Source organism: Anoplolepis gracilipes, chromosome 1 (assembly GCF_047496725.1).
Source record: "Anoplolepis gracilipes chromosome 1, ASM4749672v1, whole genome shotgun sequence".
Classification (NCBI taxonomy): domain Eukaryota; kingdom Metazoa; phylum Arthropoda; class Insecta; order Hymenoptera; family Formicidae; genus Anoplolepis; species Anoplolepis gracilipes.
This window is the reverse complement of record NC_132970.1, coordinates 19569388-19595995: the sequence shown is the minus strand read 5'-3', so window position 1 is coordinate 19595995 and position 26608 is coordinate 19569388. Positions and strand designations below refer to the sequence as shown.

At 33.6% G+C, this 26608-nt stretch overlaps 1 protein-coding gene across 2 annotated transcripts in view; it reads left to right on the top strand.

Annotated features, from left to right (window-relative positions):
* Nucleotides 1–5753: 5753 nt before the first annotated feature.
* Nucleotides 5754–26608, top strand: part of Rau (RA domain-containing protein rau) — a 45037-nt gene continuing 24182 nt past the window's right edge. Inside the window, exons 1-3 of one of the 2 annotated variants that reach the window (XM_072898419.1) lie at nucleotides 5754–5917; nucleotides 10095–10203; nucleotides 19348–19567. In XM_072898419.1, coding sequence (XP_072754520.1) covers nucleotides 19364–19567 — 204 coding nt within the window. In that variant the 5' untranslated portion in view covers nucleotides 5754–5917; nucleotides 10095–10203; nucleotides 19348–19363. Of the gene's footprint in view, nucleotides 5918–10094; nucleotides 10204–17387; nucleotides 17996–19347; nucleotides 19568–26608 lie in introns of those variants that run through there. The other variant, XM_072898411.1, reaches the window with a different exon arrangement.

The following is a 26608-nucleotide window of genomic DNA, read 5'->3' as shown; positions in this document are numbered from 1 at the left end:
CGCACATGACCTATAAAGATAGCGATTTTTAACGCAGTTGCAATGGGATTCGAGACTCAGGATAATCAAAGGTTTGTATGCAATCGCGCGGCTCATCTCATAATCGATGAATTCTGAGAAATGGGTCGACGATGAAATTAATTGTGCATCATGTGTGTACATGTATGTGTATTTTATTCTTTATTATCTTTTCTTCTATTTATATTTAAACAGTAACATTTTCAGATGAATGGATTACTTGTATCTCTCGCAGTTTATTTATATCAATCGTATATGGTTCACATATATAACTCGTCTCGTTTCTCAAACTAGGTGCAAGGGAAATCAAATATTCTCACTTAATAAATAGATAGCTTTAGATCTCTCTGTAGCTCGTATATAAATTAATACGTATAGTTTATTAGTTATTACTTTCTTTTGATATATCTGTACGTAAATCACAATTTTATATCGTCGCATCCTGTCATCCAATCGCGTGCCAAACTATCGACTAGAATTAACAATCGCGGTAGTGATTAAAAAATCTCGGTACATCTGATCTCTGATCATCGTTGCGATGACGTTGCGCCTGTGTTACTTGCTGTAATCGCGTCTCACTGTCGTCCTACGCAGGAAAGGAATCAACTTTTCACCCATCGTAGATCGCAGCTGTTGGCCGTGCGGCGCGATAGCGTGGGTGTCATGACCTCGCTCAACGAAAACCTTATATTTCCGAAAGGTGAGTAAAAAACACAGGCCTCAAGCCCTCTCGCACCACCCACGAGACAGTCGGAACCCACGTTTCGCCAGGCACCTGCCTGCGCGACTAGCCGACAGGATTGGCCAATACCGGTTGATCGATCGATCGATATCAGCTTGTGATGCAATCCCGCGTATTCAGGGTTCGATTCCCGATTAATTCACGAATCTCGTAAAGGCATCTATCGTTGTCCATATGTTCCCTTCCTGTTGTCCAACGACAAATAAGTATCTGCAAATTATATGATACATATATGTTATTGATTTTATAATATAATTATTTGAATGATATCATTTTAATATCAATTAATAAAATATCAGTTTTATTTCTATAATTTTTTAACAACAAAAGCATAATATTTCGATAATTTTTATAATATTTTAACTTGATTATTGGAGATTTTGAGAATTGAGGTAGATATCGCAAATTATATGCCTACTAGATTTCTCATTTTTGCAGACGGAAAGCGTATATTGCCAGGCGATATTGCGTGAGTGCGTGTATGCAAAATGCACATTAATGTCTCTAAGACGCATTGCGTCTCAAACGGAAGTGCAGTGACCAACACGCACGTCACGGCAGCGTATTCTCGTCGCACGAAGCCTTGTATGTATGATATAAGGTCTGATACACGTGTCACGTCGATGTGACAATAAATGAGACGATCGTTTATACGAACACGCGTTGTATCGCGCGTAGATATAATGATTTAGGCAGGAAATACACATCTTCATTCATAGTCTGAAAGTATAGGATAGTCACTGTAGACTGTAGATGAATGAAACAAATCGCATATATTTTTAGTTGCAAATACATACGAACATGTGCACTCTCTCATGTACACAAATATTTACTTACATAATTGCTTATATATATATATATATATATATATACTTATTTATAGATATTTATCTCTGGTTATATGTATTTAGTCTCAACGTATACATATGTTGTATGCATATTTGACGTGTATATATTTGTGTAGAATTCCACTTGTGTTTACGCGTCAGACAAGTCATGATGCATATACAGCGCTACTACTTGTTTCTTGATGCTGACTAAGCAAGGATTTCCATCGCGGAAAGATATAAAGTTGATATCACGATGGAAAGATTATTTAATTGGCTGGCAATGTAATTATGAGAAGGATCAACGATGTTATTTGAAATTGAACTGATTAGTATCATTTCTTGAAATCTTGCAATTACGAAATAAGAAAAAATATATATGTACAAATAATACATATTTTCAATGATATGAAATTAATGAGAATGCCATGTTTTAATGTGTATAAAAACCGAAAAATATTAATGAATATGTTTAGTGAAAAATTGTGATAGAAAGAAAGAGAGAGAGAAATGTCCAAAATTATAATATTTCTTTGTTTATATTATTGAATTATATTTTTTTAATTAATATCATTGTTCGCCAATCAAATCGTTTGAAACGAAAAAAAAAACCGAATGCATAAAAAAATAGGAAGCTATGCGAGCGATGATAAAACACCAATTATGAAATAAACTATATTGATTAATTGCGAAAAGTGCATGATATTCGTTGGTAGGTCTTCCGCACCTGGCAAACCATTTCTTCACTTACAACGACGTTACATTCCGCTGTCACTGCTTTTTGTGCCGTCGAATCGAATTCCTGTACCTTCCAGGTCGTCTCGAGAAGTCAGCGGAAGTCTTCTGCGTTCCAATAGCGAATACATATATGTACATACATGTACACGATACATGCGTGTGCACGCGTTTACTTCCCTCGCTCACACGAGTGTCTATACTGATATCATTTGATATGTGTATGCCGATATATGTATAATCTAACCGTTTCTTGGTTACTACCTTGACAAGAATTTGGCCCGAAAACCGGTTTACGTTTGTGAAACGCATTCCTCTTACAATTAGCAATCTTTTATGAGCTTCCGTTCTAGATTTTTTTAACGTTACGAATGCAATTGACATTAAATTGTAAAGTATCGACAGTTATCAAACTAGCTTTGGTTTAATAATTGGGTTATGAAAAAGAACCATTATATTCGCGAAGATATATTATAATGAGAGGAAGGAAATGGCAAAATTAAGTTTAATGGATATAATGATTGATAATGCGAAATTCGCATTTCCCTCCGGCTAAGAAATGCTTGTTACGGCAAACCATATCCAGAATAGCCTTTCATGCAGAATGAATTGAGAAAAGGAAGAAGATTGAAATGGGAAATAGCGCAAATATAGAAATCAAGTATTAAAGTGATATTAATTCTAATTTATTAAATTATCGATTAAAGTTAAATTATTTAATTCGCAATTAACTTATATTTTTAAATAATTTTCTTAGCGAGAAATATTTTTCCGCTTTGAACTTTTGACTAAACCCAATCAAGTGGCTTTAAATGTAAAAAAATGTGAACATATTTAGATGTAAGCGATAAAATTTATGAGAGGTTGTCACATTGCTATTGAATAATGCGCAAAACAGAGCTTAGCCTTATAGAGGAAATAGATCTAGCAATGTGTAAAGAACTAAGTTTACGTATCCTGACTATAGATCTTTATTGATAAATCTCTTGCTGCAAGTATCCGAAGAAATAATTCTGAGATACATCGAGTATCCGCGAGCGTACTGTTCCCATCCATCCCCAGAAGGACAATAGACTCTCCTGACAAAGAGAGAAGGCCGCTTTCCTTTCTCAGAGTCTGTACGAGCTAGAACCACGACTGGCTTGCTGGCTTTCGATCGTCGCGGTCTTGAAACCAAGAGCAATTCGGAGCGAAATACATAAAGAAGAAGAAGAGAAATAAAACGAATGTTGCCATATCGTGTTATCAATTTACAGAATGTATTACAAAAAGGTGATCCTTTTTTTTCAGAATATTATTTTGGAAATTATTTTCGATCAATTTTATAAAAAGTTCTAATTAGTTTGACGATTCAATTTTTAGATGAAATGTAAAATCTGATATCTCGATGAAAGTTCGTTGCTTGAAAATCATTCGATTATCATTTAAAACTAACAAACAATCCGGGTGGCATAAGGAACAACAGAATTGGGAATTGCTTGAGAACGCGGAAAATAAGGAGAACATAACTTCGCGCTTCCAGAAAGACGATGCATATATGCTACGAAGACTTAATTCGGTTCTCTCACGCGAGTCAGGAAGGCCGTTATACGCGAAGGACGCTTCCCACGTTATATCGTGTGGCAGATGTGCGGTATCGTCTGTTTATTTCATACGGGCGTGTGCATCGTAAATAGGGTCAAAATAGTACCGTACAAATGTAAGCGAATCTTGATTTCATCAGCGAGGATGAATTGTTTCGCGTATGTGTGCTAAATTTTTTTTTAAATATTACACGAGGTTGTTGACGTTAGGCAAATTAATTAAGTGTTACGAATATTTTATGATACTGTTTTTAATATGGAAACCGTTAAAGTTCCGCAATATAAGATAAATATGAATTATCAACTAGTTCATATATTCATCTAGTTTAGTTATGATTGTCATGATAAAAAGTACTTATTAAAAATCGGGATATGTTGACAAGTGGTATCTAGTTTTGCATGCTATCATTCTTTAGAATATATATAATGTAATTTATATATGTTCTAAACATCATTCATGTGTTACGGTGACAAAATCATTGAAAACGAAATTTCCCAGCTTGTATACGCGTAAGATCGGAAGAATGCTGGGGAGCAAGAATCGATGAGACCAGTCTCGGTTCGTTGAGGTCATACGAGACGGTTACGCACCACCAACTCTACGGTATGAATGTCGAAAGACTTGTAAAGTCTGTCGTCGATAGATTTGGATGCAATATAAAAAAATGTGAATATATAAGAGAGTGTGATAATATGAAATATTAAATATAATTTTAGCATACTAAATTTATAGAAAAAAAAATTTTATAATTTTTATTTAATATTCAATAAATATAAAAATGTTTTGAAAAACATTATCTCTGTAAAAATTTTTAACAGTACATAAAAAATTGAAAAAAAATGGTATATTTATTTAAGAAAAAATGATCTCACGACGCTCTGCTTTCTCTTATTACATTTTTAAATCAGGCAATAGGAACATTCAATATCGTTTAGTCGTTTCTCCAGGATATAAATCATAAATCGTGTACGTGAAAGAAAGTTCGTGGAAAAACCCACGCCCTATTCACCGGAAATATTAATTTTAGACGAAACTCAGGTGCGATATTTTCAGGATGCTGAGTAAATGCCTTTGCCGGAACTGTGTAATTGTGATGCGATGAAAACTTGATTGTAACGCAGTATCCTGAAATTGAACGGCAGCAATTAATGCATTCTCGCGAAAAATGCGGAGAACATGTTTCAGAACCGCCCTAATGCAGTGGCGGGAAATATTGATGCTCGATATCGATCGCTTATTATATTAGTTATGTCATGATTACATGTTATTACTCTGCGAAATAAATATCAGCAATTGCTCGCTCTGAAGTGATGTAATAAGTAAAAAAATGTGCATTTTTGTTTCTTTTTAATATTAATATAATATTTAATATTTATGAGTATCTGCAAGTTGTCAAAAATTGTCGGAGTTTTCCACGAATTTATGGAAGGAGACTGTTCTGTAAAGAAGAACGCAAGTCGAATTAGAAAGTATCAGAAGATGTAATTCTAGGAGACGTTGGGAAATGTCAAGATTGTTACGTTAAATTAATTTGCATAATATATAATTCCTGGTAAATTTAGAAATATTTGGAATAATGTTATTAAAAACACAAATATAAAGAAAATAAAGAATTATGAAATAATAATTTGATTGATAATACAATAAAACAGAACACAATAATATCAAAAAATATAAAAATATTATATTATTTAAATACATTTGTATGTCGTAATAAAATTTGATATAACTGTTTATGGGTAAAAATATTTTTATTTACATTTTTTATTTTCCTTTGTTTTTGTTTAGATATTTTTGTTTTCTTTCTATCCTTCTTTTCTTCCGTCGGAAGAGACAGAATGGTTCATTTACATGGTGATATCAAACGGAACTTGTCTTACGGGAATCATCCAAGCGACTTTACACGCGATCCGTTTAATCGAGGCCAACCTGAAAAATGTTTGATTCATCCCGAGAGAACAAGAATTTCCTGTACTTCCAACTTGTTGCACGGAATAGCACAGTTTCAAACGTAAGTCAATGACGATTAAAGCTTTCCGGGAAGTCAAATGATAATAATACCTTCAAGTGAACATTATTACATTAAAAGTTAATTATTATATGAATGTTGAAGTTCTGATATTCGAAATGTGTATCTACTATTTAATAGAGCTGTTATTTCAATATACCATTAATCTAGATACATATAACTGTAACTGATTCCCACGATTATGTAGATACACAATTTGTACGATTAAATTTTAAATAGTGAAATACGAGGTAAAAATCTTTGATTATTTTGTTTTACTATATCATAGAGACAAGTAACTAATTGCGGAAGTAAAACATGTCGATGATAACATAATTTATATCCAGAAAATTTTTTTTATAACACATATATGTCGGAAGATTTGATGTTCTGCTAGCATATCTAATCTGTCACACATTACGCAAGTACGTTCTGTGAGAAAATGAAATCTCAGCATCCTATGTCTTTAGAAACTCGCAAAGAAATTACATGATTCAAGATAGAAACCTTGTGATTCACATATAAATTACATATTTATATAGTTGATACAGAAGAAATTGATGACGCATGTAAATCTTAGAAATTATTATAATATATTTATTATATTTATTATAATAAGTTCTCTAGGCTACTTATTTACTGTCACATATTTATATACATATATTTACTGTATCACTTTCATCGATAAGCATGTAAAGTCATCCATTCGTGCATTTTACTTTTACCGAGCGCGTGAAGACTTTAATCACTCTCCGAACAATGGTTCAGACGGATCTTGGAACAGTGATTTAAACAAGAGATTAACTGAGAATTGCTCTGTGATTTATTGTCTATCAGTGGATTGTCCATACAGATATGATTAGAATGTTTACCAACCAACGATAAATTGTTCCTGATCGTGACAAAAGCGCTCGGCTACAACTTGACACGCGACTCCAAATGTCATGATACAAATAAGCTCGTAAATCTAGCTTTGCAACGGATCACCGATGTTTGCTTTCCATTAGTTTTTAGAAGCTGTGTAATTCTCCGGCGATAAATCGCAGTTACGAACACTTATTTTGATATTTATTAACGTGCGAAATTTATGCTACCATTAATTCTTACATAATATTCTCCGTCCAAAATGAACGAAAAGTGATAAGGCGATTATGAATGCCAAGCATTAAGTCGTTTCAATTAGCATACCGGTTCTTCATTTTCGACTTTCTCTTCGTAATTATCGCGATGAAAATTTTCTCATCGTTAATGTTAGGTTTAAATCGTTTCCCTGCAGCGAAAAGTACATTGTTCCAGCGCATTTGCTCGTATTATTAATGTGCATCTCACATTAAGAGCGGATCATTAGTAGTGAACGATGTATTCTAACACTATGTTAGCATGTTTATTGTTGCAATTATTTAATTTGGTCACTATGCATCAAATTGCATCGATTGCTATTTTAATGTGTTTTAAAACAATATTGACAACATTGATTCATTTTATTTGATAGATCGTAGAATAAAATTATCGATATATATATATATAATTTCTTTTAGCATGAAAATGAGATTAGTGTAAATAAGAAAATTTATACTTTAGTAAATAAGAAAAGATTCGTGGAAAAGTTGTGTCATCGATCTTATTGCAAAACTGATGTTACCGCAACCAATGCAACTGAAACCGCTTTCGCGAACATTAATGCACATTTTTAAAATGTATTTGCATAAGAAACGCATCACAATAGCACGTGTTAATTTTCTTTTATTGCCTGTATTTCTTCTCATCATATCATACCGTTACTTTTGAAAGTGATACGATGCATCGCATGTTTTTTGGCTGTCTCGAATCGAGACAGTCAACCATGCAAAAATCGTTTTCCGTTGCTAAAATTGTTTTCCTTCGGCGGAAATTATGCTCCCGTTCAATGGTATATACACGCGAGCCTCGCCTCGCACGTTGCACAATATTTCGTATCCTGCAGCCGTGTCGTTTGACGCGGGCTATTACAATCGTGCGTGGGTACGCGAATACAATCCAGTAACGCAAGTGCGTAGACGCAACTCAGACGCTAGCGCAATTCTTGGTAGGATATGAAACGACAGTAGGAAGTTGCAGCAACTTCGTTGCGGTTCTGAGATTTGCGCTTTTACGCCCTGGCTGCGAGTGAGAATTATTTAAAATAAGCCTGATGAATTTTTAACGTAATGATTATATATATATAATGTATAAAATATACTTGGATTATTTAGATCAATTAAAAATATATTCTTTTTATTACGATTGAATTACTTTGATTATTTGAAGGACGCGTAGGAGTAAAACGATGTAGGCTACGTAATTGCACATCACGAAACTAGATCGAAGTCGTTCGAGAAAATAGCGAATTTCCATTTATTTCGTTACGGTTTGATAGGTGTGGTTCCGCCGGAAGTCGAAGCGAATTAAGCGTCGTCGTGCCGGAAATGCACGGCAAGACCACGTGAAACAGATCAAGCCGTCATTGTTTGCCACGAAATTGTGGCCGCGTTGTCCCGGAAATAGCGGATCGTTTCCGGAAACGGATGAAAATGTTTGACAAGGAGGATCCAATCTTAATGAGGTAGAAAGTAACTTTGTAAGGTTATTCAATTAAGATTAAAACTCAATCGCGATAGATTTCTATAGTAGATAATTTGTTCTTTCTATTCTTCTTTATATCTGACATTTATTGTTCTAGGAAATAAAACTAGAAATCAAATACCTTTGGAGAGAGTTAGTTCAATAGAATATAATTATACAAAGTTATATCAAGTACACAAACAAAATAAAATCAGCAATTTTTTTCTAAGTCATAGATTGAAAGATTAACTGGCGTAGAAACAGATTGAAATAAAAAAAATTCTATAGAGAAAATATATAAAAAAAGATTAAATATATAACTGCATCTTAGCTATCAGAACATTCTAAGTTGAATTAAATGGGAGTGTATTAGTGTGAACTAGTTACGCTAAAATCCAGTTGAATTCCAATCCCATTCACCGTTCTTACCGTAACGTGCACAAAATATAATATAGATAGAAATATGCTGTATGATATGTATGTAATTAGCTTTATGGTTGATTATACCACAAAAATGCGATACAACACTTATATGACTTTACATGTTCTTCCTGTGATACGCGATTCCGCTATTATTTCTTCTCTCTCACGAAGCTACAACTTTTTCCACGAACGTGACTATCAAATCATCGCTTCGTCTTTCATATGGCCGCTCCATATAATCATATCGATGTGCTTTATCACATGAAAACACAGACTAATGGCCCGTGTTTGTACGTGTCGTTCGTAAGGGTGGAAAGTGCAATGTTCGGCCGCGCCTGAGTAAGGGCGCGGCTTTTGAGGGTGTGGTGTTTGCTGCACGTGCAGGCACCCTTATTCTTCATCCCTATGACAGCACGCAGTAAAGCTATTTAATTTAACGTCATTTTCTTAATAACCACCGACTGAAAATATTTTAGTCATGGAGCTTATAATTAAAAGCTGCCAGGCAGATTACTTTTTATATATAACTGCTTTTAAGATAGTTATTCTTAAAAATTCTCAATTGTTTTTATTATATGTATATAATATTATTAATCTTCTATTTATTGAAATATAATATAGGGGAGATTTTTTTTCAGCCTCTTTATTTATTATTATATATTATATATTTATATTATATCGGATGTGTGTGAATTGAATAAATCACTATATAGTCAAATATATATATATATATAATATATATTGTAAAAGCTTATATAAATATATGATATACGACTCTTGACGATGATAGACTTCTACACAAGGATGATTTATGTTCTGCAGTATTCATTGTCTGAGAACATTTCTCGATGGGCGTTCTAAATTTTTTACAGTATAACTTTATACTGTCACACTGTTAGTCATAACTTATTCCTCATATGATCATTATAATATGTGACATAGCCTTTTATGCATTTTTTGAGATTTGTAAATATTAAAAAATGCAAGCCAGTAGTATATCTTATTTATAATTACATTGTATAAATTGCAACGAGAGAGAGATAAAATAAAATGTACAATAATATTGAAATTTATTTAAGAAATACAATGGTGTATAAAACAGTATTTACAATTTTATCTTAGAAATAGGAAGTAATTTTTGAAGTTTTAATGAAAAATGCACTGGTATTTTTTTCAGGATATGATTTTTCCGGTCTGCTAAGGGCATCATCTGCTCATTCGTTGCCCCTCGTTGCCCTCTGCGTCAACTGTCTGAAAGAAATCCAAAAGTTCACGAAGCGTGTAATGTAAGTCAATCATTCTAGAGATTATAAGAGCTGACCTACATATGCCGAACCACTCCTAAATCACCAATTTGCTGTCAGAGTGCGAAATAGGAAATAGTTAATCAATTACACAACCAAAAAGGGATATAAGATAAAGCATTATTAGATAATAGATAATATTATATATAGATATTAGATAATAGATTTGATTTAGCTACAATCAACAATTCACGCACTATGCTCAGTTATATTTACTCTATATAATATTATTATTTATTTATATATTATAATTATGTATATTTATATAACATAACTATGTTATATATATATATGATAAAAATATAATAAATAAATAATTATAAATAATTATATTATTTATAAATAATTTTTATATTATATTTTTATATTATATTTTAATTATACTGCGATAATACATAATAATAAAATTATCGAATAATTTCGAAATATATCGAAATGTTTTATAGAAAAACATTAGCATCAAAAAATTATCAATTGTACTGATAATTTTAATTCAAATCTTAATGATGATAAAGAATAATTTCGCATCTGTAAAATCGATGCAGATGGTTTTTATGATTGCCTGAATATATCTAATAACACTGAACTAATAACCCAGTGACTTGACAGTTTCTCCAAAAGAATACAAATCTAAAAGATGGTTACTTTTTCCCATAAAAGGACAGTAGACTATATTCTTTATATTTTATTTTTTTCTGAAAGAGATTACTATTATTAAAGTCAGAGATCAATAGAGAAATAAGGTCAATAGAGAACAGTGTGAGATGACTGTGCTATTTTTATCAGATGAAGAAGTTTCCTACCCTAAAATATGGATGAAAATATAATAGAGCTAATAACGCACACCTAGTGTACAATTTCGATCTTTTTTTAACCAAATTTATAAATATAGAAGTAGATTCGTATGATTGAAATATATGTGTTAAGTTAACGTGAAATCTGCCGTTCTATTGCATTACACTTTTCTCTTTAAGAAACTATTTTAAACCTTAAAATAAACGAAACACATTATATATATATATATATATATTTTATCTATAATCACACTATCCTAAAAATATAATAAGCTTGATATGCTGATTTCAGTGTGAAAAGAAGAGGGGCAAAAGTTTTCGTACAAAGGGCCTTATATCCTAGCGAAAGCAAGATAAATATCTGTTTACAGTATGAATGAGGTTTCATATAAGCGACTATCGTACAAATTTGATTCTCAGGTTCCATAACTCGCTCTTAATGTTTGCCAGTTCTCGTGTTATCATGTGATATGCAACGTGAGAAATCACAAGAGTTAGTTTTCATATTTATTTTTCTTCTCGTACCCAACAGGACGAGGGTACGACTTTTGGATTCTCTTATTATCTGTTAAATTTCAGCATAATAAAGTTTAGATAGCATACTACCAGTATAAAACATTACTAAACTTTTGTCTAAATATTATTTTATCATCTTGTAAATGAATTATATCTTTATTATTTTTCCAAATATATCAGTATTTTGATTTTATTATATCTTTAGAGATATAAAAAAGATATATGAAGAGTGGATAATATCGAGATGTACATTATTTTGTTAAAGATAGTTGTTATTTTTTTTCAAGAATTGAAAGTTACACTTTGACTCGATCGATGTACTTTAATAATAGTTCATAATGCGGCAAGGTTTAGCTTCTGCTCTGCGTGACAAAGCTCATTTGTAGGACTGTTTCGTGTCTCGTGTATATATTTGATGGGGAACTCTAAATATAATTCTTTTTTCCCCTTCATCAACGATTTGGATTACTATTCCCTTATGAGCATTGTTTTGTGGTTAGATTTCTTATTAAGATATAATAATTATATGTATAAAAATATTTGCACAGTAAAATTATGCATTATTATGTATTGTAATATTTAGGTATTTCCAATATTAAAAGTAATTGTATTATATTTTTATATTAGAAATATAATAATAATATTAATTAATCTTACATACATATACACTCATTTAATAATATTATTTATTCCAATTAGACGATATTCAAATTCATATTATTTATTAAAATTTTGGTTTTCTTTTCTTGTTTCTTTGCACAATTAATCATTTTTTTCTCTCAAGTTTCAAGTATAACAAAACTTGTCAATATAACAATATAAATTCCGCCGTTGCTGCACGCCTTGAAAATTGCAGTTATAGTAATTCCATCTTTTCTCTCTCTTCCGGCATGTTCATTTTCCTCTGTGAGACATTTTATTCCCAGCTCCCTATATCGCCGAAATTGGTAGCCCCAGAAGGTGGAAATTATTTTTCAGGCGGGGTAACACTCGGTTACGTCCATCTTCGGTTTCGATGGACAGAGGAACTTGTTCGTCTCAGAAGGTAAGATGCATGTCTCTTTTCGTTGTCCCCTCGCCTCGTGCACGCATACGCGCAAATCGGCGTGTGCAGGTGCATGATAGATGCATGTCTGGAAAGAATCGCGCGTACACAGAGGAAGAGCCTCGCCTGTGGGAAAGTAACGTTACACCATGGGATCCACCGGACTGGACCGCGTCGTGCGTTCCACTAAAGTCTCATAGTATCCTGTGTATACTATAGTCCGTCATGCTCGTCGTTGCTTGGTATACACGGTTGAACTGACCACCATGGTTCCGATTATCCCCCCTTACATTTCCTCTCCTCTGTCGCCGAATGGTGAATTGACTTCGTGGAATTTGGATACGGATAAACACGTTGATTTTTCTATCCTTAATTTCTTGTAAATTAAAATTTGTTAAATAATTACATGTAAAATCACAACAAGCGCTACGAACATTTTATGATAAAAATTATAATCATGTTATCAGTGTTTTCAAAAGAATATTTTGCTTGTATATTTTTGATTATTTTCAAGTCTAAGTGATGTAACGCAGACAAAAATTACATAGTATTATCAGCGAGTATCCATAAGCAAGTTCCATAGGTTAAACTGGTAAACTGCTAGGCACTTAAGAATAATGCTATGTAATTTATTTAGCTTTGTTACATCACATATTGAAAATGATGAAAAATATGATTGTAGCGTTTCACTGAAACATCGTCACGGTGATTACACTTTCGGAGTCTATCCTACTTTAACGTCATACATGATAATCATTTAATTTATATACGATAATCATTTAATTTCATCTTGAATTTACGTGGAAACATATTATGCTAAAACTATAAATTTGAAAAGATAAACGTGAAAGTAAATATGAAAACCAGATTGAAAAACAGTCGCATATGATTAATCATGGTTTTTGAAATATTCAAATATTCCAATAATATTCAAACAATTTTATGTTTTAGAAGATGTCGATATCCAAAAGAGATTTTTCACTTATTTATCATTATAGATTTTTACATCATGTGATAAATCTCAATATTATTTCGCAATATGTAATACAAATATTTTATTTTCCATCATATAATAAAAGATGATTTGTGACAAATAACTTATGAAAATTATTTGTCACAAAAACGACTTGGTGTGGCAGAAATCGAGGCTCGTAAGGTACCTACAGTACATACCTTTCGCGCGATAAGGCTGTGCTGACTTTACAAGAACGAACGTATATATGTGCGCACACGTTTCGCATTGTCGGCTGTGCACGCGTGCACTCGCGAGACTTATCTGCTGATTGCAGCTGCACTGGCGGACTGCGATCTAGCTTGGCGCGGTTAATTGAATTTTCTCCTCGAGATCGTCGCGAACGAAGCTAGAGCCAACGATGGAAAGACCTTTCACAGTGAGGTCCCTTGTGTTCGCGACAAAAGACACGCGTGTTGCACGACCGAATCGCGATAGCACGCGTGGCTGCAGCCGTGGAACTCTCTCGTGCCGGCTCGGGACTGAAGTCATTCGCGCTTCTTACAAACATGCCGCCGTTAGATGCGAGCAATGTTTTTTTGCGACTGCCGGTTCTCGACCCCGGCAGAGTCGATGGAAAAAATTCGAGGAATTGAGCGCGGCTCGTGAGATGTACGTCCTTGGAAAAACTACCACGTTGAGTATACATATATCTCAATAGACTCTAATTATATAAAATCTCTCGACTTACATATTATTTTGATGACTATATTAAATCTATACATAATTAACCCTCAAACTGAACACGTGGGTCTTTCGTGTCTGTGACATTTTTAATCCATTGCTTTAAAAAAATATTAATAAAATCTCGAGGTTGGAAACGTATAAAAAAAAAGTTTTTGTCAAAAGGGGCTTACTTATAACTGAAAGGACAATTTAAACACTTCATTCAGTGCAAAGTGCTAGCGAATATAAATTTGCGGACACAAATGACCCCGCATTCACTTTATGTACCTATATATAAAATAAGAAAGGGTGAGTAAGTAAATTTTTTTTAAAATATTGTGTTTTTGCTGTTAATCGTTTTTTATAAAAATAAGTTATAAATTTACAATGTAATCTCCCTAAAAAAGAAATAAATTGCTTTAATTTCTATTGTGTTCATTTATTTTCATGCTAAAAGTATCTTTTGTTAATGATAACGAGCAACAAACAGGAGTTGTATGTATTAATCAATTTTTATACTGTAGATTGTAATGTAAATTACATTTTGTTTTCACTTTTTTTCAAATAAATTATCTGAAAATTAAAAAAAATTTTTTTTCAGAAAAAACACATTTTTTATACCTGAAAAATTACCCATTTTCGATCATTCAAATAATTATATTTTTTTAAAGCCGTAGACATATAGTTTTTTTCGTAAACTTTGAACTTTGACCTAAAAATTCCTGAAAGCTTTTTCGTTCAAAATTATTTTTTCAAATTTTTGTTAATTTTTATATAAAACATCTATATTTCCAAATCTTGATCTAACAAATAACAAAAATATAGTATTTAAAAATATTTTTTCTTTAACTCTACTATATAAACTTTTAGTTTAAACTTAAAAGAAGACGTGTAAATTTTTTTAGAATTTTTTAAGTAATTTTAGAGTACAAAAATTAACTCGGACTCCAGTTACCCACGTGTTCAGGATAACGGTGCCAAAAAAAGTGTTCAATTTGAGGGTTAAGAAAATTTATTAGAAAGTTTAATTTATTATATGAAAATTTAATACATATATTTTAAATAATTTGCCCAATTTCAACCCAGATTATGACGCATCGGAGTATTATTATTTTCGAAGACATCCCTTATTTTTGACACGCCTACGCATCCAAGATTGGCTTCGAATTACATGTGTCGACCACCCCATTGTATTTGGCTGCACCATGAATGCCACCCAAGTGCCTAATCGCGAGCACCTTTCTTTTGGAAACCTACACCTTCCCGAATACCTGCGGTCTGATCGGCAAGTGCTTCTTTCAGATAGTTCTATTATAAATCACTTTAAAGGACCACCGTCGGAAAGTTCAACGCAGTTCAATCGTGGCACGTAACATACCGGAAAATGAAGGATTTCTTCGTTCTTCCGGTACGAGAATAAGCAAGATTACATCTTAGACTGACGCAAATGCAAAATGTAAACTCCGATCTAAATCGCGGAATATAATAGCGACTAGATCGCTATAAATATCAAGCGGATTTTCCATGAAATGAAGAATTTCTCAGAGTCATTGTTTTTCCTGGCGGGCGCTTGCATCGTGCGACGTAACGAATTTATTAAAAAGAATCGGGAAAGCGTACACATATTATCATTCAGTGAATCGAACCAACTCCCACGTATGTTTCTCGCTTTTTCCTCGCGGAGACGTAAACCCCTCTTTCTTCGACATGAACTCGACGCCCATGCAGTCGGGCGATCACGTAGGACGCGCCTCTCGCGTTTTATTTTTTTTTCTTCTTCTTTTCGAATGTGGCAGGTACAGGCGTGTATGTAAAATATCGTCGTGAGGAGGTAGGAATGAAGATTTGTTGGTCGAGCACCAGTCAAAGAGAGATAAGTCTCTAACTCCATGAATGGCCCGATCGCTTGAATATTAGCTGGTTGGCCTTGTCGCAGAATCTTAATTTAACCTTTGTACGATCAGCATAAGAAAACGATCGATCAATTTTGAGTTAAATCGTGTGTGCGAGCGAGAAAATTATATTTCATTCACTTTTACGAATTTCTCGTTTCGCGATTGCGGATGAAAAAATTGGCAAAGTTCTCGCGAGAAAAATAGTTGTAGACAGGTGAAAGACTCACATGTGCGGATGTTAAATCGCAATCGCGACATACTCGGATCCTGTGATGATGATTATTATCTTAACGAGAACGCGCTACCGCCGTAGCTCACGTAATAGCTTCTTACACATGTCGCTACCTCAGTTTCGAATCCGGGGAGCATTTTTGCGCGGAATAACTAATAAAATTGCCGGACGTGCTTATCCGTAACGACCGAGGGATCTGTCGGATTCTTTCCCCACGATGCCGATATACGTGTAGCTCTCGCCTCTGTCTCAACAATATAACGCGGAACTTCCTATGTGCCTCACGTAACATCTGAATCCTAATTTATTTTTATAGCATAAGAATCATAAATAAAGAATCATAAACCAGATCGCTTTCGATAACGTGAACACTTTCTCCTAGAATTTCATCTCCGCAAGTTAATTCGCGTGATCGCTATTCACAGTAATTCATATATACATATATAGAAATACAATAAATATATATTAAAAATATCTCTTAAATTAAATAAAAAAAAGAATTATTAAAAACATCCGTAATCGTGTAATTATATAACAATTTTATAAAAAATTAATATCGTGTATCATATAAATTTATAGCACTCTAAAATAAACATAAATAAATTAAAATCTAAAAAATCAGATTATAAAATTATATAATATTTGCACAGTGGAACTGAAGTGTGTGAGCAAAATCGATAATATTATTATATATTTAGATTATTGTATAATAAAAATTGCAATTTAAAATCTTATATCACACCAATTTATTACCACTTAAGAAAAACATATATACATAAATAAATTATCATCTAAAAGAGCATATTATAAAATTACATAATATTATTAATATATATTTAGATTATTGTAAAATTGCAATTTAAAATCTTGCATTCAATTTACCATTGTCATTCATATTTCTTCTTATTCGCATTCTAGATGGACGTTTTATATTCTCGTCGTGACAAGGATGAGGCTTGGAGTTGAGAGTACGACCTGGACCTCCTCAGGAGCGACTGGTTCCGTGGACATACGCTCTTCTTCTTTGTCGTGAAGAACGCAAGTATCGTCGTCACCCCCGCAATTTCTCGGCGCACGTATATACAGGCACACGAATGCACAGCGGCTTACACAAACAAGAAGGTCGTTCTCTTTCCTCCGCCTCATCCGTTCGCCGGCTTACTATGTTGGCTTACTCGTGCGTTCTCGCCAGTCGCGACAGAACGCTCGTCGAGCGCGCATCGCGGGGTGCATTCGGCGCGTGTTTCAAGCAAATCGATTTCGAATTCCGTTCGTATTCTCCTCGAGGGAAGGAGGAGACGTCTCGTTACCCATCTGACCATTCGATGATTCTCTGAATAACGATGCAAGGACGTTTCGTGTGAAATGTGCGGAGCGATTTGCGCGAAACTGAATGTCATCGCGCGAAATGCGTGCGGCAAGTCTTTCTACTCCATCGAGATTGTGACTGGTGGTGAATTCGTTGTTGTGTTGTGACTTTATCGCGCGTAAATTGCTCTCTAATCTAAGACAGTGAACTTAGATGACCTCGATGTCGTATATTTGTCGATTTTGAATCTTTGCCGCGGATTATTGCGAGTGCGCGGGCCGCTGTGTTGAATAAATTTAGTAAATGTAAGTATATAACCCATAGAAACTAAAAACATTTGTGTATTGTGTATATTTACAACAAATTGTTTTGCTTTTTCTCTCTTCAAAAATCAGCAGTATTTTAAATACATTCTTCTCTCTTCTCATATCGGCGTACATATAACGATGTATCGGATGCACGTGACCACAACACATCGATCTGTTATTGTTGTATGATGTATCCCGGAAAGCACTAATATTTCCTATTGTGATTCCATGTAATCCTATGCAATTGAAATATCGTATAGTGTGTATAAGTAGAATTTATCTAATATACCTATGTTTGAAAACTGATTGTGAGTAGAAAAACTTGATTTCTGAATTTTCGTAAAAACTTTATGAAATTAATACTTTACTTATTAATGCATTTTTAAAATCCTTGGAAGAATAATCGGTAAAATTATATAATAATATTAATATAACAAAGATAGAGAATTGAATCTTCAAAGGGTTTTTATAACCTTTTTGGAACATCTTGTTGGTGAAAATATATTTATATTTTTATTTATATTAATACGTAATATATTAACATTTATATTAATATATATTTTGCACATATGATCTGCAAGTTTCTGGCTTGCATTTACAACTTTCTAGTATTACTACCTCTACGTAAAAGATTTTCTTCGCTTTCGAGGATGTAAGCGTACATGAACATCGGTTTGGTTGTTGCAACCATCTGGTTTCACTCCGACATCAAATTACACGGACGAGTTTGAAAATGTAACCATTGCTACTGTTCGGTTTTTCTTTCGAGCGAGCTTCTCGCTACTTTCCACATTTGTTCAGCCCAGCAATCACAGTCGTTGGACACTACTTATCGAAAGGTCTCCGGCCAATTATGGTTTTTCTACGACCTTGCGAGAGGAAACGTACAAAGAGATTAATTGAAACGTTATGCTGCTATGCGACTTCCAGCAAACGCTGTGTTACGAGTACATTACCGGAAATCCACGCTAAAGTGAAACTTGCAATGGACAATTTCACTCGTGTTTTTTTTTCTTCAATGTTCTTTAAAAGCAGTCTTAAATTTAAATTTACAATAGTAACCGCGAAATTGTAATTGTCATCTTTTTTCATTATGAATTTTCTACAAATCAGTCTCCGTTTGATCTTAATTTTATTACTATTTTTGGAGTTTTGTTCAGTTCTAAAAATTAAAAAAAATAAGCTGAACATAATTGTAGATAAAAATAAAAATAAAAAATATATTTCGGTTAAATTGATTCTTGAGAACAAATGATTGATCAAATTTATATATTTATAGACAATTATGTGTGTCCAGCAGTTTAATGTTTGCGATTTAATGATAAACTATTCTTGGATTTTGATTTCAGATAAGAACAAGGAGGAATGTTGAAACACGTGTCGGTCTCACCGTGGAGAGGACGGGCGGACAGCGTGAGCCTCTCATCCAGCGGCGGCGCGAGTAGCTGCGGAAGCGGAAGTCCTACCCCCGGTCACACACCACCACCCTCGAGAGCATCCTCATGCGCCTCCTTGGTACCCTTAACCGCCCTGTCGAGCTTCTCTCCGGCTGATACCGCGCCCCAACAGGTGAGTACTTCGTGATTAGTTTCCCACACCAGCTCGTAAAATTCACTGTTTACGATCAATACTTCCGCATCAAAATCCGGAAACGAGAACAAAAGATTTCCCTTATACTAGACCCTCAGTATTCTACGTGCTATGAAAAAAAATCATTTCTAAATTAATAATTAAGTAATTAATATTTAATAATAATTAATTAAAAAATTTTCACGACGAGTTCTTTATTTATTTTATTTAACAATACATTACTTGTACGATACATTATTTGATACGTGAAGATTATTTGAGAATTTTGAATGATAAACACTTAATTGATGTATAATGTGATCATATTTATCATATTTTTAATTGATATCTAATGTGATATAATAAAATATACACATGATAGAGCCATTATTGTGACAAAAGGGGTGGATGGTTTGATGTCGTCCGCGGGAGATGATTAAGAACAACGCGGGAGAGTACAAAAAGCGGCGATGTTACCGTCTAATAAAGTAAAATAGAATAAAAAATGCCGACGATTCACTGAGTGACGTAAAGTGGTTTAGCAAGAACGAAAGCAACACTTCTCCCGAGTATTTTATTCACAGCTGTACCACGTGTACATCTGCATGACGGCATTTGATGAATTTATTAAATATTTAATCTAATTATTTATTAACTATTACTTCTTATAATTAACAAAATATATCTTCGTTTTAAACATGATCATAAAAAATAATTGCGATTAAATAGAATAATTAAAACAGAAAAGTCAATAATAGTAGCAATTTTTTTTCAATTTTGTAACCGTAAAAGTATCAACAAATATTTGATTGCTAATTTATTTAAAAAAATGTAATAATTAATATTATATCGAAGTAACAACTGTTTGTGCAAAGTAAATATTTGTAACTTTTGCGACTCAGATCAGTTTTAATGACGGCTGCATAATTTCTCACGGTTTCTAAAGTCCACGCTATAGTGTAACTGCGCTGGTGGTTTCGCGTCCCTTTTTGCGCGGGACAGAAACATGATTCTCTTGAGGGCCTTCGTCCCAGAATGGCATTTAGGCAGGGCATATTTTTCTTCGCCATCTGCACAGACCGTAGCCAAACACATGCTTAGTATCATTCGAAATCTTATTTTCCTTCCAGAAACACTGGAGTATTATAACTAATTGAAGAGAGAGATTAACATTTTAAAAATATATTATACACATATTTTTAAACATCAATTAAATATATATGTATATATATATGTTGTATGGATTTATGCATATGTGTGCGTGAAAGAAAATTATTTACAAATATATCCGGAGGTAGAGCAATGCAATCGGTTGCAAATGGCAAATTGCAAGAATTTTCTAGGGTGAACAAGTATTTTTGCAATTTCACACGCCTAATTAGGATCAGGGTCGGTGTATTTAAAAATGTTATTGCACTCGCGCAAACGTCACTATCCTCATTTCCACTTGAGCTCTAGATATTACATTCGCGCGATTCTCCTCAGTGCCTACACGGCGAAGAGTTGTATTTGTGCTTGTCTGACCTGTTTCGCACGCAGGTTGCAAAGGTCGTCGCAAAATGTATAATTGCTTCCTTTAGCCCGTCCGAGATACATTGGCAATGCGCAAGATCATACGAATATTTTTGTAATTAGTAGAGTATGCAAAACAGATATTTAATGAACACACATTCCGATTACAATTACAATGATCCTATTTAATTTCATGAGTTATAGATAATGGTGAATAAAATTATACAATTACATTGCCTGAGAAGAAATTTTTTAATTTATGACATACATTCTCATATAGTACAGAAAGGCCAAAAGACATCTTAAAGATATCTAAAAGATAATGAGACCTCTTTAAGCCGTCTTTTAGTCATCTTTGAAGGACATGTGCTGCCTGGGTTATTATTGTGGTTAAATTTTAAAAGTATTTTTATCGTGATAAGAAGTAGCGATATTTTTTGTAGCTAAGTAATAGAAAGCAGCGACGGGACCCCGCTTTCAAGGGACAAAATACAAGATCTCTTAGTTTTTGTCGATGAAACCGAGGATTCTCTGTGAGAACCCCGCATACTGAGATGTCACACATATTGCAATCGTGTTCACAATACGCAGTGAAAAACGAAATAAGCCGCAGTGACCATGGCGGATCCACTTAATCGCGCTTTCTGCCGATCTACGCAGACTTTTTTATAGCTCATTCAGGATTAAGCGGTATATGTTTTCAGAGGGGCTTTGGACCAATTACTGACTCGCACGTGAGCTCCATATTTTTCGCAATTAACACTGAAATACTAGACACGTGAGAGATCAACTTATTGTAAAAAATCGTACATTTTATATCTTTTTTAAATGCTTTTTTTTTATTTTTGATATTAACATAAATATAATAAAAATGATTGAATATATCTTATTAAAACAATGGACTGTCTATTTTTGGGTAGCACGAGCTCGAGTTTTATATCTCGTTACGCCTTTGATCTCAGATCTGTCCTGACCCTTGTAATATCCGACGCGGTAGGCCGTGTTTCCGGTTTCTTTACGATTTTTCAATGCCCCGTTGGTTGAATCCGATAAACTACATTTTGTTATTCTAGTTAATGTCAAGTTTCCATCTATCACATTTTATATACATATATGTACCTATATTTGTAATTCTGATGAATTTTATCGTTAGTTTTTGCTTCTGTTATATATTTAGTTAGTATTTGTATAATCTTGTTATATTTTTTAATTGTGTTACTTACTTTTATATAAAATAAATTAGGCTTGTGTACTATATGTAAAGATGATAACAATCGGAAGTAACGAAATTATCATTAATGTAATGTATATATGATTGTGTTGGATTTCGAAAATGTTCATTGTCCCGCGATTCTCTTGGAGCAGAAAAGTTTCTCGCATCGGTGACTCGAGGAAGGTCGAATTCACGACATAGTAGACTTTTCTGATTTGTATAAAGATACTCGTGATTCAAGGACATTGAAATTTTACTGCATGTCACTGGCATATGTCATTTTAAATTAAATATTTTAAAACAACATGCAAATCGACACAAATGTGTGGATTTATAAAAATAGCGGTCAGAAATTTTAATAATTTATTTATGTGATAGAAATAACATAACATATATAGTAAAGATATTTTTCTCTTACAGTTGAGTACTTATTAACGGTTGAATACTGATTAATGTTGTTACGCATCATTCAAGATGCGCAATCACAAATATATTTATTCCAAAATCATTAATCATTACTTTGTCATTTATATAATCAAATTAAGGCCATCTTTGAACAATTTAACTACGCGTGATTACACATGCAAAATACGCATCAGAATTAGAACGTTCATTTAGCGCCGTTTCCGCAAATGTAGATTCGCGTCCGACATTGTCTCTTCTTTTCTTGCTCCGGTTCCTTTATTCACGGAAGGCAGGACGGAAAGAGTACACAATAAATTGTGCGTTGCGTTAATTACTACGTGTCGCCCGCATGATGACGCGACACGAGGAAGAGAAAAGAAGCGGGCGCGAAGCAACGTCTTCGTCAAGGCTTTCCACCGTGGAAGAGACCCCGCATGATGACGAACGTTGGATACACAATAGCCTATAATCAGGATACAACTCATCCAAAGATCTTTGCCCATATTCAAGGATAGTTTCCTCATAACACGGAACGCGCGACAGAGTACAATAGCTGAGGAAAAGATGCTCTTTCGAATGGAAAACGAGAAGTCCATTTGTACCTCGGTCCGATCGACAGGCCTGTGGATTGCATATTCGGATACCTTCCATCGATCGGCTCGCCGATCCGGTTCTGCTCCCATTTTTAATAACTATTTACGATGCACCAAACGCACAGCGTGGCGTTCCTTCTGTTACGCCGAAGATAATTATAGATTATTATCCGCTTGCGTTCGGGGGAACGCGAGAGATGAACTTCTTCTTCTTCTGGGATGGATCGAAGGCTTGGGAGTCTTTACCGAATGGACGACCTTAAGTAAACACACTGCCGCCGTAAGAAAACACTTCGGCCACGGTAAAAAGTAGAAACTACAGCCACCCCGTTTTTCATCATCGACGATGTGGAATTCTTCATCGTTGACGTAATCGAGATGACGTGCTTCGTAATCTTTCCGGATCAAGATCGACCTCGTTTACACGTGAAAATATATGCTGCCGAAATGACATTGCATGAGAGACTTGACGAAGAAATATATATTTCATTTACATATTATAATTATTATAAAAAATATATATTAATAATATATATATTATAAAGTATTAATATAATTATTATAAAGAATATATATCGTAATTATTTCTTCTCTTGAAAAACATGAAAATATTATGCGTTCATACGAAGTTTTCCGTTTATCGCAATCTCTTATCACAAACATTAGACAAAGAAGCGGATGAGTATGTACTAAGTTCAAGATTATACAACCGGAAATGCGGTATGTTAACTAGTAAGCAACAACAGTTCGGTTGTAGTCATTGTGTACGTGATAAGACAAATCTCATCAAATGCGGAAATATTACTGTTACGATAGAAACGAGTTCATCTTTTTATAAAACAAAAAAAAAAACAGTTAACGGAAAAGAGTTTGTATAAATTTGGAAAAACCTTATTTACGAAATACATATTTAAATGCACATATATGTCATATAGTTAATTAATTGATAAAGAATATAGACAAATTATTAAAGTATGAAATGTTGTATCATACTTTGTATAATTATAGCTTCTTTTAATGACATTGTTTTGACAATACATTTTCTCAATTTAATCTTTCGTGGACACAACGGTGAATATACATCAATCGTTTCATTCATGTTTCGCGCTATCTGTGAACGAAGAAAAAGATCGCGGCGCGCTTGCACGTCGTTTATCTTGTTTGACACGTGAATCTCGTTCTATTCTTAAGAGCAACACGCCAATCACCAGCTTTCTTTCTTTATGAGTATGAAGACGATTCGTGGAAAAACGGGCAAATGGTACCGATAAAATGGAAGAAAACCGCCGATACGCTTGAGACGTCAACGCGGCAGATAAACGAAAAGAAATCGTTTTACGATTTTATTTATAGAAAGATCAATGTGTCCGGCTTATCGAAAGGATGGAGTTAAATTACAAATTCAACTAATTGGCTACTGGAAATCTCGTCGCGTTTCTAAAAATAATTTTCACGTCCGCGATATTGGGTACTTTTTAAAACAAATTTGAAGGAATTAAGCAGCAGTGACTCGAAATTCTTCAAAAAAATAATTAAATAAAAGTTGGAATTACAAAAAAAAAAATAATAGAAAAAGAAACGCTATTGAAAATGTAGAATAAATATAGAAAGTAAATAGTTTTTTATAAGTCATGTATCAAATTTATTGACAGTTGGGAACCAATTAATTTTCTTCAGATGGGATTTTTCCACTCTGTGAAACTGATCCGATAAAGCGTTCTCGTCCTGCTCAATGCCACCGAATGATAATTCCTAATTGAAATGCTTGACCATTATCACGCGGGAAAGGCATAGCGCTACATCCGCGATTTAACACTCGAGTCGGCAGTGAACCGGAATTTGTTGCTTAACGCTAGAGATAATCGACGTATTACGCAATATAACACTTATGCATCTTCTAAGTACATTTTAACAATTGCGTATGACTTTATATGATCGAATTTCACACAGTAATCTTGAAATTATATGCAATGTATGTACAAAAATATCGATATGTTTCACAAAACAGATGATAAATGATTTATCGTGTAATATGTCACAGATAATAGCATGTATCGCGACAAACTCTCTTGATTTGGTAAAAAAAAAAATATATTAATAATTGATATATTTAGATAGAATTTTTATGAGATCTTTTATTATCTTTGAATTATTTTAATAGATAATGTTAGTGAAGGATTGAATAAAAACAGCAAGAAGATAATTTTATATTCGCTTGCTGGTGTCTCAAACATAAAATTTTAAAACGCTTGAGATTAATTAAGAGCACATAGCGAATTAAAAGTGAGTGGATTTCATTCATGAGTATTATCGTAAGAATTCTTGAGTCGTGAATGTCTTTAGGGATCGGTCACGGGCTACTGGTGAAAGCGCTTGCGAAGCCGGCTTCTCGCGCACGCGAAAGTACTCATTCGCGAGTATACTCATTCACGCTCTACCGCGAATTATTACCTGGTTAAACTTGGACGATCCAAAAGCGCACTCTACGCGCCGTATATCGATGCTTTACACGCTCGTAAAACGAATGGCACTTCCATAATATGCAAGGACAGGAGAAATGACTGACTCATAAATTACATAAGAGGGATACAAAATTATCAAAGTTTCTCGATAAAGATTATAATTCTGTAAAAGAGAGCAAAATTACATTTTATTTAATAATTTGATTGAACTATTTCTGATAATCCGTAGATTTTTATTTGTATTAGATTACGTTTATCAATAATATTTTGTAGTCGCTATTTATTAATGCGCGCTTAGTGACTTTGAAATTTTAATAATTTCTTTATTTCTTTACAATTCTGATAATAATTTGAACATCATGTTGTTTCTTTTTTTATAAGAATATTAATAAGTAACTAATATTTATGATGTGTGCTATTCATATTACTAATATAAAAGAATTTTTATATTAGAAGACTTGTAGTTTCAGGAATCAGTTGTCGTAATATAATAATAGTAATAACCCCGGAGACGGATGCGGAGACAATTCTTCGAAGAATATTTCAAGTTGTAACGTTGGCGTCTCTCCAGTATTGCATACAATTACGTGTGAACGCGTGCTCATGCAGTTACAATGTATCATTGGCTATTTACCAATCAAGCGTCAAAGAGCTTTGTCACCAAGAGTCTTCAGTATCCAATTGTGTCACCATGTGGGACGAGAAATTGCATTCTGGGAATCCGTTTGAACGTCCTTGATTATTCATTCTGAGAAAAAGAGATCGGAGCCTGTCGTATCTCGAAATGTCATCATATATCTTTGCACTTATGCAGAAATATGTGTCATATACGTATATTCCAAATATACACCTGTTT